The sequence below is a fragment of the Coregonus clupeaformis genome, chromosome 10 (assembly GCF_020615455.1).
Source record: "Coregonus clupeaformis isolate EN_2021a chromosome 10, ASM2061545v1, whole genome shotgun sequence".
Lineage (NCBI taxonomy): Eukaryota > Metazoa > Chordata > Actinopteri > Salmoniformes > Salmonidae > Coregonus > Coregonus clupeaformis.
The window spans coordinates 7142554-7156943 of record NC_059201.1 but is presented as its reverse complement, the minus strand read 5'-3'; the positions used below and the strand labels follow the sequence as shown (position 1 = coordinate 7156943).

Genomic DNA, 14390 nt, shown 5'->3' with positions numbered 1-14390 from the left:
TCCCCTAGACTAGCCTAACTGTACATCAGTAACCTATGAATGATGAGATTGTACAATATGCTTATAAAGAACAGGAAGTCCCGCACACTGTTAAAGCTCCCAATTCACTGCTTTATTGACTACATTAAGATCCGAAACGGATCTTCATCAGGTCAAACAGACTGTGCTCACATCCCAAAATATACACATTTCACCTCACATGACCATTACCCACATGATGCATGGTGGTTGTGGAAACAATTCAATTCACTTTTGGGTGTAGTCAATCGTAATTAATCACAGAGGTACATGTGGTCATTAAGGATTATATACATAAAAATGGGTCCAAGTTCAAACCTAAGCAAGCCTAGGTACAATATGCTACAATAAAAAAGTAGGGTAAAAAAAATAGGCTATCAATGGACTGATTCATATTGTAATCATCTAAATAGTAATAAATGATAAAATAGCCAAAACATCAAATCAAATCAAACTGTATTTGTCACATGCGCCTTACCATGAAATGCTTACTTACAAGCCCTTAACCAACAATGCAGTTCAAGAAAGAGTTAAGAAAATATTTATCAAATAAACTAAAGTAGAAAATAATAAAAAGTAACACAATAAAATAACAATAATGAGGCTATATACAGGGGGTACCGGTACCAAGTCAATGTGTGGGGGTACAGGTTAGTCGAGGTAATTTGTACATGTAGGTAGGGGTAAAGTGACTATACATAGAAAATAGACAGCGGGTAGCAGCAGTGTAAAAACAAATGGGGGGGGTCAATGTAAATAGTCCGGGTGGCCATTTGATTAATTGTTCAGCAGTCTTATGGCTGTGGGGTAGAAGCTGTTAAGGAGCCTTTTGGTCCTAGACTTGGCGCTCCGGTACCACTTGCCGTGCGGTAGCAGGGAGAACAGTCTATGACTTGGGTGACTGGAGTCTTTGACAATTTTTGGGGCTTTCCTCTGACACCGCCTAGTATATACAGTTGAAGTCGGAAGTTTACATACACTTAGGTTGGAGTCATTAAAACTTGTTTTTCAACCACTCCACAAATGTCTTGTTAACAAACTATAGTGTTGGCAAGTCGGTAAGGACATCTACTTCTACAAGTCATTTTTTCAACAATTGTTTACAGACAGATTATTTCACTTATAATTCACTGTATCACAATTCCAGTGGGTCAGAAGTTTACATACACGAAAACAGCTTGGAAAATTCCAGAAAATGATGTCATGGCTTTAGAAGCTTCTGATAGGCTAATTGACATAATTTGAGTCAATTGGAGGTGTACCTGTGGATGTATTTCAAGGCCTACCTTCAAACTCAGTGCCTCTTTGCTTGACATCATGGGAAAATCAAAAGGAATCAACCAAGACCTCAGAAAAAATTTTTGTAGACCTCCACAAGTCTGGTTCATCCTTGGGAGCAATTTCCAAACGCCTGAGGGTACCACGTTCATCTGTACAAACAATAGTATGCAAGTATAAACACCATGGGACCACGCAGCCGTCATACCGCTCAGGAAGGAGACGCGTTCTGTCTTCTAGAGATTAACGTACTTTGGTGCGAAAAGTGCAAATCAATCCCAGAACAACAGCAAAGGACCTTGTGAAGATGCTGGAGGAAACAGGTACAAAAGTATCTATAACCACAGTAAAACGAGTCCTATATCGACATAACCTGAAAGGCCGCTCAGCAAGGAAGAAGCAACTGCTCCAAAACCACCATAAAAAAAAGCCAGACTACGGTTTGCAACTGCACATGGGGCCAAAGATCATACTTTTTGGAGAAATGTCCTCTGGTCTGATGAAACAAAAATAGAACTGTTTGGCCATAATGACCATCGTTATGTTTGGAGGAAAAAGGGGGGACTTGCAAGCCGAAGAACACCATCCCAACCGTGAAGCACGGGGGTGGCAGCATCATGCTGTGGGGGTGCTTTGCTGCAGGAGGGCCTGGTGCACTTCACAAAATAGATGGCATCATGAGGAAGGAAAATTATGTGGATACAGTGAGGGAAAAAAGTATTTGATCCCCTGCTGATTTTGTACGTTTTCCCACTGACAAAGACATGATCAGTCTATCATTTTAATGGTAGGTTTATTTGAACAGTGAGAGACAAAATAACAACAACAAAATCCAGAAAGATGCATGTAAAAAATGTTATAAATTGATTTGCAATTTAATGAGGGAAATAAGTATTTGACCCCTCTGCAAAACATGACTTAGTACTTGGTGGGAAAACCCTTGTTGGCAATCACAGAGGTCAGACGTTTCTTGTAGTTGGCCACCAGGTTTGCACACATCTCAGGAGGGATTTGTCCCACTCTTTGCAGATCTTCTCCAAGTCATTAAGGTTTCGAGGCTGACGTTTGGCAACTCGAACCTTCAGCTCCCTCCACAGATTTTCTATGGGTTAAGGTCTGGAGACTGGCTAGGCCACTCCAGGACCTTAATGTGCTTCTTCTTGAGCCATTCCTTTGTTGCCTTGGCCGTGTGTTTTGGGTCATTGTCATGCTGGAATACCCATCCACGACCCATTTTCAATGCCCTGGCTGAGGGAAGGAGGTTCTCACCCAAGGTTTGATGGTACATGGCCCCGTCCATCGTCCCTTTGATGCGGTGAAGTTGTCCTGTCCCCTTGGCAGAAAAACACCCCCAAAGCATAATGTTTCCACCTCCATGTTTGACGGTGGGGATGGTGTTCTTGGGGTCATAGGCAGCATTCCTCCTCCTCCAAACACGGCGAGTTGAGTTGATGCCAAAGAGCTCGATTTTTGTCTCATCTGACCACAACACTTTCACCCAGTTCTCCTCTGAATCATTCAGATGGTCATTGGCAAACTTCAGACGGCCCTGTATATGTGCTTTCTTGAGCAGGGGGACCTTGCGGGCGCTGCAGGATTTCAGTCCTTTACGGCGTAGTGTGTTACCAATTGTTTTCTTGGTGACTATGGTCCCAGCTGCCTTGAGATCATTGACAAGATCCTCCCGTGTAGTTCTGGGCTGATTCCTCACCGTTCTCATGATCATTGCAACTCCACGAGGGAGATTGACAGGTCTTTTGTGTTTCTTCCATTTGCGAATAATCGCACCAACTGTTGTCACCTTCTCACCAAGCTGCTTGGCAATGGTCTTGAAGCCCATTCCAGCCTTGTGTAGGTCTACAATCTTGTCCCTGACATCCTTGGAGAGCTCTTTGGTCTTGGCCATGGAGGAGAGTTTGGAATCTGATTGATTGATTGCTTCTGTGGACAGGTGTCTTTTAGACAGGTAACAAACTGAGATTAGGAGCACTCCCTTTAAGAGTGTGCTCCTAATCTCAGCTCGTTACCTGTATAAAAGACACCTGGGAGCCAGAAATATTTTTGATTAAGAGGGGGTCAAATACTTATTTCCCTCATTAAAATGCTAATCAATTTATAACATTTTTGACATGCGTTTTTCTGGATTTTTTTGTTGATTCTGTCTCTCACTGTTCAAATAAACCTACCATTAAAATTATAGACTGATCATTTCTTTGTCAGTGGGCAAACGTACAAAATCAGCAACATCTCAAGACATCAGTCAGGAAGTTAAAGCTTGGTCGCAAATAGGTCTTCCAAATGGACAATGACCCCAAGCATACTTCCAAAGTTGTGGCAAAATGGCTTTAGGACAACAAAGTCAAGGTATTGGAGTGGCCATCACAAAGCCCTGACGTCAATCCTATAGAAAATGTGTGGGCAGAACTGAAAAAGCATGTGCGAGCAAGGAGGCCTACAAACCTGACTCAGTTACAACAGCTCTGTCAGGAGGAATGGGCCAAAATTCACCCAACTTATTTAGGGAAGCTTGTGGAAGGCTACCCGAAACGTTTATCCCAAGTTAAACAATTTATAGGCAATGCTACCAAATACTAATTGAGTGTATGTAAACTTCTGACCCACTGGGAATGTGATCAAAGAAATAAAAGCTTAAATAAATCATGCTCTCTACTATTATTCTGACATTTCACATTCTTAAAATAAAGTGGTGATCCTAACTGACCTAAAACAGGGAATTCTTACTAGGATAAAATGTCAGGAATTGTGAAAAACTGAGTTGAAATGTATTTGGCTAAGGTGTATGTAAACTTCAGACTTCAACTGTAGGTCCTGGATGGCAGGAAGCTTGGCTCCAAGTCTAGGTCCAAAAGGCTTCTTAACAGCTTCTAATCCCAAGCCATAAGACTTCTGAACAGCTAATCATGGCTACCCGGACTATTTGCATTGCCCCCCCACCCCCTCTTTTACGCTGCTGCTACTCTGTTTATTATCTTATGCATAGTCACTTTAACTCTACCCACATGTACATACTACCTCAATTACCTCGACTAACCGGTGCCCCCGCACATTGACTCTGTACCGTTACCCCCTGTATATAGCCTCCCTAGTGTTATTTTATTTTACTACTGCTCTTTAATTATTTGCTATTTTTATTTTTTACTTATCTATTTTTTCTTATTTTCTTAAAAACTGCATTGTTGGTTAAGGGCTTGTCAGTAAGCATTTCACTGTAAGGTCTACACCTGTTGTATTCGGCGCATGTGGCAAATAAAATTGGATTTGATTTGGGATTTGATGTACTGGGCCGTACGCACTACCCTCTGTAGCGGATTACGGTCAGATGCCGAGCAGTTGCCATACCAGGCGGTGATGCAACCGGTCAGGATGCTCTCGATGGTGCAGCTGTAGAACTTTTTCAGGATCTGAGGACCCATGCCAAATCTTTTCAGTCTCCTGAGGGGGAAAAGGTGTTGTCGTGCCCTCTTCACGACTGTCTTGGTGTGTTTGGACAATGATAGTTTGTTGGTGATGTGGACACCAAGGAACTTGAAACTCTCGACCCACTCAACTACAGCCCTGTCGATGTTAATGGGGGCCTGTTTGGCCCGCCTTTTCCTGTAGTCCACAATCACCTCCTTTGTCTTGCTCACATTGAGGGATAGGTTGTTGTCCTGGCACCACACTGCCAGGTCTCTGACCTCCTCCCTATAGGCTGTCTCATCATTGTCGGTGATCAGGCCTACCACTGTTGTGTCATCAGCAAACTTTAATGATGGTGTTGGAGTCGTGTTTAGTCACGCAGTCGTGGGTGAACAGGGAGTACAGGAGGGGACTAAGCACGCACCCCTGAGGGGCCCCAGTGTTGAGGATCAGCGTGGCAGATGTGTTGTTGCCTACCCTTACCACCTGGGGGCGGCCCGTCAGGAAGTCCAGGATCCAGTTGCAGAGGGAGGTGTTTAGTCCCAGGGTCCTTAGCTTAGTGATCTCTTGAGTGGCGCAGTGGTCTAAGGCAGTGCCACTAGAGATCTTGGTTCGAATCCAGGCTCTGTCGTAGCCGGCCGCGACCGGGAGACCCATGGGGCAGCGCACAATTGGCCCAGGGTAGGGGAGGGAATGGCCGGCAGGGATGTAGCTCAGTTGGTAGAGCATGGTGTTTGCAACGCCAGGGTTGTGGGTTTGATTCCCACGGGGGGCCAGTATAAAAATAAAAATAACTTTTAAAATAATGTATGCACTCACTAACTGTAAGTTGCTCTGGATAAGAGCATCTGCTAAATCAAAAAAAATGTATATTTGTGGGCACTATGGTGTTGAACGCTGCTTCAGTGTTGCTTGCCTCGAAGCGAGCATAAAAGGCATTTAGCTCATCTGGTAGGCTCGCGTCACTGGGCAGCTCGCGGCTGGGTTTCCCTTTGTAGTCCGTAATAGTTTTCAAGCCCTGCCACATCCGACGAGCATCAGAGCCGGTGTACTAGGAGTCAATCTTTATCCTGTATTGACGCTTTGCCTGTTTGATGGTTCATCTGAGGGCGTAGCGGGATTTCTTATAAACGTCCGGATTAGTGTCCCGCTCCTTTAAAACATCATAATATATTAGCAAATGCTCATAATATGATAATATTTATTTTTTTGTTTAATTAAGGGGTGGTAGCACCTGTCAGTTGTCACAATAAAATTTGAAATACAGTGCCTGCTGCTGTAACTGGTGTGAAATGGTTGGCTAGTTAGCGGTAAGCGCTAGTGGCATGCCAATCGGTGATGTCACCCTCTCTGAGACCTCGAAGTAGTTGCTTCATTTGCTCTGGTTGCTGCTCTGCAAGGGCCGCGGCTTTTGTGGGGCTTTGGGTAACGATGCGAGGGTGACTGTTGTCGATGTGTGTAGGGGGTCCCTGATTCAATCCCAGGTTGGGGTGAGGAAAGGGACGAAAGCAATACTGTTACACCGCTGCCTACCTCACTCACATCATCACATTGGTTTCCTGACATTTTATTTTATTTTTATTTCACCTTTTTTTAACCAGGTAGGCCAGTTGAGAACAAGTTCTCATTTACAACTGCGACCTGGCCAAGATAAAGCAAAGCAGTGCGATAAAAACAACAACACAGAGTTACATATGGGGTAAACAAAACATAAAGTAAAAAATACAACAGAAAATATATATACAGTGTGTGCGAATGTAGTAAGTTATGGAGGTAAGGCAATAAATAGGCCATAGTGCAAAAGATGATGTGCAAATAGAGATACTGGAGTGCAAATTAGCAAAATAAATAACAATATGGGGATGAGGTAGTTGGGTGGACTAATTTCAGAATGGCTGTGTACAGGTGCAGTGATCGGTAAGCTGCTCTGACAACTGATGCTTAATGTTAGTGAGGGAGATAAGAGTCTCCAGGTTCAGAGATTTTTGCAGTTCGTTCCAGTCATTGGCAGCAGAGAACTGGAAGGAATGGCGGCCAAAGGAGGTCTTGGCTTTGGGGACGACCAGTGAGATATACCTGCTGGAGCACAGACTACGGGTGGGTGTTGCTATGGTGACCAGTGAGCTAAGATAAGACAGGGATTTGCCTAGCAGTGATTTATAGATGACCTGGAGCCAGTGGGTTTGGCGACGAATATGTAGTGTGAGGGCCAGCCAACAAGAGCGTACAGGTCACAGTGGTGGGTAGTATATGGGGCTTTGGTGACAAAACGGATGGCACTGTGATAGACTACATCCAATTTGCTGAGTAGAGTGTTGGAGGCTATTTTGTAAATGACATCGCCGAAGTCAAGGATCGGTAGGATAGTCAGTTTTACGAGGGCATGTTTGGTAGCATGAGTGAAGGAGGCTTTGTTGCGAAATAGGAAGCCGATTCTAGATCTAACTTTTGATTGGAGATGCTTAATGTGAGTCTGGAAGGAGAGTTTACAGTCTAACCAGACACCTAGGTATTTGTAGTTGTCCACATACTCTAGGTCAGACCCACCGAGAGTAGTGATTCTAGTCGGGTGGGCGGGTGCAAGCAGCGTTCGGTTGAAGAGCATGCATTTAGTTTTACTAGTGTTTAAGAACAGTTGGAGGCTACGGAAGGAGTGTTGTATGGCGTTGAAGCTCGTTTGGAGGTTTGTTAACACAGTGTCCAATGAAGGGCCAGATGTATACAAAATGTTGTCGTCTGCATAGAGGTGGATCCGAGCGTCACCAGCAGCAAGAGCGACATTATTGATGTACACAGAGAATAGAGTCGGCCCGAGAATTGAACCCTGTGGCACCCCCATAGAGACTGCCAGAGGTCCAGACAACAGGCCCTCCGATTTTACCCATTGAACTCTATCTGAGAAGTAGTTGGTGAACCAGGCGAGGCAGTCATTTGAGAAACTAAGGCTATTTAGTCTGCCAATAAGAATGCGGTGGTTGACAGAGTCGAAAGCCTTGGCCAGGTCGATGAAGATGGCTGCGCAGTACTGTCTTTTATCGATCGCGGTTATATTATCGTTTAGGAGCGTGGCTGAGGTGCACCCATGACCAGCTCGGAAACCGGATTGCATAGCGGTGGGATTCTAAATGGTCGGTGATCTGTTTGTTAACTTGGCTTTCAAAGACTTTCAAAAGGCAGGGCAGGATGGATATAGGTCTGTAACCGTTTGTATTTAGAGTGTCACCCCCTTTGAAGAGGGGGATGACCGCGGCAGTTTTCCAATCTCTGGGGATCTCAGACGTTATGAAAGAGAGGTTGAACAGGCTAGTAACAGGGGTTGTGACAATTTCGGCGGCTAATTTTAGAAAGAAAGGGTCCAGATTGTCTAGCCCAGCTGATTTGTAGGGGTCCAGATTTTGCAGCTCTTTCAGAACATCAGCTGTCTAAATTTGTGTGAAGGAGAAGCGGGGGGGGCATGGGCAAGTTGCAGCGGAGGGTGCAGAGCTGGTGGCTGGGGTAGTGGTAGCCAGGTGGAAAGCATGGCCAGCCGTAGCAAAATGCTTGTTGAAATTCTCGATTATTGTAGATTTATCGGTGGTGATAGTGTTTCCTAGCCTCAGTGCAGTGGGCAGTTGGGAGGAGGTGCTCTTATTCTCCATGGACTTTACAGTGTCCCAAAACTTTTTGGAGTTAGTGCTACAGGATGCAAATTTCTGTTTGAAAAAGCTAGCCTTTCATTTCATAACTGATTGTGTATATTGGTTCCTGACTTCCCTGAAAAGATGCATATCACGGGGGGCTGTTCGATGTTAATGCAGTACGCCACAGGATGTTTTTGTGCTGGTCAAGGGCAGTCAAGTCTGAGGAGAACCAGGGGCTATATCTGTTCTTAGTTCTGAATTTTTTGAATGGGGCATGCTTATTTAAGATTGAGAGGAAAGCACTTTTAAAGAACAACCAGGCATCCTCTACTGATGGAATGAGGTCAATATCCATCCAGGATACCCGGGCCAGGTCAATTAGAAAGGACTGCTCGTTAAAGTGTTTTAGGGAGCGTTTGACAGTGATGAAGGGTGGTCGTTTGACCGTGGACCCATTACGGACGCAGGCAATAAGGCAGTGATCGCTGAGATCCTGGTTGAAGACAGCGGAGGTGTATTTAGAGGGTAAATTTGTCAGGATGATATCTATGAGGGTGCCCATGTTTACAGATTTAGGGTTGTACCTGGTATGTTCGTTGATAATTTGTGTGAGATTGAGGGCATCTAGTTTAGATTGTAGGTTGGCCTGGGCACAGACCTGGATAGTATGATAGCCTGCAGAGCTCTATCTCTACAGTAGATTGCAACCCCACCCCCTTTGGCAGTTCTATCGAGATGGAAAATGGTGTAGTTGGGGATGGACATTTCTGAATTTTTGGTGACCTTCCTAAGCCAGGATTCAGACACTGCTAGAACATCAGGGTTGGCGGAGTGTGCTAACTCAAACTTAGGGAGGAGGCTTCTGATGTTAATGTGCAAGAAACCAAGGCTTTTACGGTTACAGAAGTCAACAAATGATAACGCCTGGGGAGTAGGAGTGATACTGGGGGCTACAGGGCCTGGGTTAACCTCTACATCACCAGAGGAACAGAGGACGAGTAGAATAAGGATACGGCTAAAGGCTTTAAGAACTGGTCTTCTAGTCCGTTGGGTACAGAGAAAAAAAGGGGCAACATTCCGGGCGTTGTAGAATAGATTCAGGGCATTATGTACAGACAAGGATATGAGTACAGTGGAGGTAAACCTAAGCGTTGGGTAACGATGAAAGAGATAGCATCACTAGAGGCGCCGATTGAGTCAGTCTCCACGTGTATGGGGGGTGGGACAAAGGAGCTATCTAAGGCAGGTTGAGCTGGACTGGGGGCTCTACAGTGAAATAGTACAATAAGAAATAACCAAAACAGCAATAAGCAAGGCATATTGACATGGGAGAGAGGCATAAAGCAATCACAGGTGTTATTCGAGAGAGCTAAGACAACAGCTGGTAATGGCGACAAAGTTTGGGCTGAGGCTAAACATAAACAGGATGCGGTACCGTATAAAGGAACAATCCAGCAGGCATCAGCTGTATAGCTGAGTTATCATAAGGTCCGGTGAACAGCAATAGGAGAGTTCGGAGGTAGTTCGGGGGCTGCTACAGCACTGGCGAGCAAGAGGCATGGCTTGCGTGTGCTAGCGGGCCGGGGCTAGCAGATGGATCTTCGTGGTCGACGTCGTAAAGGGAAGCCTGTTGAAACAACATCAGACAATTTCGTCGGCAGACCAGTCTTGTTGGATCGGCGGGGCTTCGTGTCAACACTAGGAGGTCCCGTCCAGTTGACAGAGAGGTAGATAGCCGGGAGATGGACCTGGCTCGAGGCTAGCTCAAGGGTAACGGGTGCTTGCTAAGGGGCAATGGTAATTAGCCAACGACAACAGCCATTCGGTTGCAGCTAGCTAGTTGCGATGATCCGGTGCTAGGGTCCAGTGATTTCGGCAGAAAATCCGATATGCTCTGGGTCGATAGCACGCTGTGCAGACTGGCCGACAAATTGTCCAGGCTAGAGCTAGAGCTGGCTGGTGGGTAGTGCAGGCCACGGACAATGGTGAAGACACTAACGGTGGCTAATAGCAAGTAGCTAGCTGGCTACCACAGCCATTCGGTTGCAGCTAGACTAGTTTCAGCTTAAGTTTCTTGATAAAAGTTATAAAGAAATAATAGAATCCTTTCCACGTTGGGTGGGGCGGGTTGCAGGAAAGTATATTTAGTTAAAGAATGAAAAGTAAAATTGAGAAATATATACAAAATAGACAAAAAACTTAAAAAACCTGGCTATTTACACAAGGACACTACAGAAAACACGACCACACTGCTACGCCATCTTGGATTCACATACAGTGCAGTCCAAAAGTGCAGTCCAAAAGTATTTGGACAGTGACACATTTTTGTTGTTGTTTTAGTCTGTACTCCAGCACTGAAATTATACAATGACTATAAATTTAAAGTGCAGACTGACAGCTTTAATTTGAGGGTATTTTCATTCATATCAGGGGTACGGTTTAGAAATTACAGCACTTTTTAGGGAACCAAATGTATTTGGATAAATTATTTGTGCCTCTGTAACTTTCTCACTTATAATTTTTCACAATTCATTAATGATGAACCATAATCATGGTAGAATCCACATTAATGTAGAATTGTTTAGAAACATATAATATTTTTATTTACAATAAAAGTGTCTCCAGAATGACATAATACATTATTTACCATTAATTTCCATTTGGCACAAAATAATCTGAAACACAACCAAAACAAACTGCAAATGCATCCAGCAAGTCATTGCGTGCTAGGAATATAGTACCAAATAGGCTAGCGGTACTACTTTTGATTACTTTAATACACATATAAGTGAATTTGTCCAAATGCTTTTGGTTCCCTAAAATGGAGGGTATATGTACATAAAGTGATGCAATTTCTAAATGGTTCACTGACCCAATATGGATGAAGATACCCTCAAATTAAAGCTGACAGTCTGCACTTTAACCTCATAGTCTTTGTATCAAATCCAGTGCTGGAGTACAGAGCCAAAACAACAACAAAAATGTGTCACTGTCCAAATACTTTTGGACCTCACTGTATATTACTAGAGGACATCTTGAATGATGTCTCTGTAGTTGCTTTGTCACATGAAATTAGACGTGATAAAGCAAGACTAGTCAAATGAGTCTACTAGTGATGGGCAGCCTAGTAGACTGGGACCGTTTTCAGTTGTATGCCACTGCCATCTACTGCTAAAGACCCTCTCCTTTATAAAACAATCTCAAATTCCACCAATGGTGGAGGTTGTAGTTATAGTAGCTAGCTAGGCAAGTAAAGGCAGGGATTTCACCTCACGCATAATTTACCGGCTACTATATCATCTTGAATCAGATACAATATCTCTTCAGGCTCGTTTTGACTGATGATCTGTCGCATTTTGATTCAGGCATGTAAACATCTCATTATTAAATAGACTTGATATAAAATAGGTATCCTAATAGTACACTTGTGCTATTGCCCTAAATTGTTTATTTTCAATAATGTTTATTTAAATGTAGCTACATTTACAATACGTCAAATTTACGGCGAGAAAACAACCCCAAACCGGCATTTTAGTATCCACCTCTGGGGTCCTGCAAGGAGACGTTGCCGCGGAGGTTTCTGGGCTTCTTTCTTTCTAGCCTGGGATCGTAATCTGCAAAGATGGGTACGTAAATGTTCTATTTTTAACGGAACGTTTACAAAATATATCAATGTATTGTCTACCTTCACATGGAATTTGAATGACCTTTTTACCAATTTCGTTATAATCGTGGCAGAACAGGATGTATTTGTAGACATTCTCTAACTTTTACCGCCGCCAACTAGTGCGAACTCCGCAACGTGGAGACGGCCATAACATGCAGTTAGTCCTGGCCAGCTCTTCCCTGCTCATTCGTTTCAGGCACCAAACATTTATGTAGCCAGTTACCCGAGTTTTGGTTACAAAGTTATTGAAATGGATGTATTTGGCCGCGAACTGTGCTTAAACAATTTGGTTAAAGTTCATTAAATTATTTTAAAATTAACTTAATTGTTAGCTAGCTGCTACAGTGCTAACCGCACTTGATGCGGTGTTCATGTCCGGATATCTTCGCTAGCTACCGGTATTTGCCTGAGTGACCAAACAATGTTTTGTTTTACAATATTATTCCATAAAAAGCTAGATGGCTACCATTTTAACGATTTACTTTGTATCCCTTAAGGAAAGTGTCGCGGTCTGCGTACAGCCAGGAAGCTGCGTAACCACCGTCGTGAGCAGAGATGGCACGATAAACAGTACAAAAAGGCCCATCTCGGCACTGCCCTGAAGGCTAACCCCTTCGGAGGCGCTTCCCACGCCAAGGGAATCGTACTTGAGAAAGTGTAAGTACATCACAACACCCCTGATGTCCTCACTAATGATCAGCTTCCGTATTCAGAAAGTGTCTTGTCTGGAGTGCAGATCAGTTTTCAGGTCCTCACCTGTCCCATTTAATCTTATTCAGCATAATCTAAAACCCAAAACAGATTATAGTTCAGCAGCCCTGCTACTCTGGGACACGTTAATACAGACCCTAATGTCTTCTTTGAGTATCAGTAATGTATAATGCACTGAATGCCATGTCATCCTGTATGCCAGTTCCAAATGTTTCTCTCCCTGTCTTACAGTGGTGTTGAAGCTAAGCAGCCCAACTCCGCCATTAGGAAGTGTGTCAGGGTCCAGCTCATCAAGAATGGCAAGAAGATCACCGCCTTTGTCCCCAATGATGGTTGCTTGAACTTCATCGAGGTAAGAGTCAACTAGTCAGCCTGGGGCCCAAGCATTTTTCCAAAGTAGTGTTTTTTAGTTATATGTTCTGGATTGCCTAGAACTCAGTACAAGAAGTGATGGAGTCAATTCAACTACTGTAACATTTTTTATTTACATCCACTATGTAAAGGGTCTGGCTGATGCAGTTTAGTGTCAATAAACTGTGCCTGATATCCACTAACAAATGCAAGACTCCCCATAAATAACAGGGCTGCCTAAATATTTGATGTGTGACCTGTATATATTGAATTTAGGAGCACCAATGCGCCTAGAAAAATTTAAAGATTTTAGCTGTAATCCTAATATTGCGTTATTTCTTAATTCCATTCTACTTTTTAGATCGGTGCATTGTCTATTGTTAGATATTTTTCATTGTGTGCCTGAAATACTTTGTGCCTGCATTTTTTTCAATTTAGGCGCACACGTGCTCCTTGTAAAAATAAAAATTCAGCATAGAGCCCTGAATAATCTAAGCATAAATATATGGTGTGATGTAGTCTGGGAAAATATTTATGGTATTCAAAGATGCATCTTGCATGCTATACATGTTGTGTGTATTCAGTTTGTTTCCCTTGGTCTTTCAGGAAAACGACGAAGTTCTGGTGGCAGGATTCGGACGTAAGGGACACGCCGTCGGTGATATCCCCGGTGTACGTTTCAAGGTGGTCAAAGTGGCTAACGTCTCCCTGCTGGCCCTCTACAAAGGCAAGAAGGAGAGACCCAGATCTTAGACCGTTCTGATTGCGAAATCAATAAAATATGTTTTCACAATTCCAGTCGGTTTGTTGTGCATTTTGTTGTGATTTTGATATTTTAGTTGCACCTTGTTGCAGAGATGGGAAACTCTGGTGGTCCTCAGAAGTGTATGGTGTTTTTTGTTCCTTTTCCAAATCACCATGTGATTTAGACCTGGGATACCAGGTGTATTGTGTGCCCTTGAAAGAATCAGCTGACATTTTGGCCCCAGAGGACTGAAGTTGCCCGTCCTGGTTCCTGATCTGTTTGAGGGGCTTCTCTGATTCATTTGTACATGTCCAGGTTGATTATTAGTGACAACTCAAGCAATTATTTTGTGATATTAGTTAATGTCCTCAAGATGTGAGCATGTGTGATTGTGCCAGCAGAGCCTCAGTGGTGCAGATGTGTTCAGCTCTACCCAAGCTGCCTGTTCTTGCAATTACATCTCCACTCCTGCTCCATTTAGAGGGTTGTATTGGTTTGACATTGGGTGTCTTGATTGTTCATAGAGCAGATGCATTTAATGTGGATGTCAAGTTTTGCCTCACAGACGCGATGTCACATG

The 14390-nt window shown here is 43.7% G+C and overlaps 1 protein-coding gene across 1 annotated transcript; it reads left to right on the top strand.

The window, feature by feature from the left end:
- Window positions 1–11857: 11857 nt before the first annotated feature.
- On the top strand, window positions 11858–13863 carry LOC121557251 (40S ribosomal protein S23). The gene is made up of 4 exons (XM_041871086.1): window positions 11858–11962; window positions 12501–12660; window positions 12946–13066; window positions 13672–13863. Exons 1-4 carry the CDS (start codon window positions 11959–11961, stop codon window positions 13816–13818), a joined length of 432 nt encoding a protein of 143 aa, XP_041727020.1. The 5' UTR covers window positions 11858–11958; the 3' UTR covers window positions 13819–13863.
- Window positions 13864–14390: the final 527 nt, after the last annotated feature.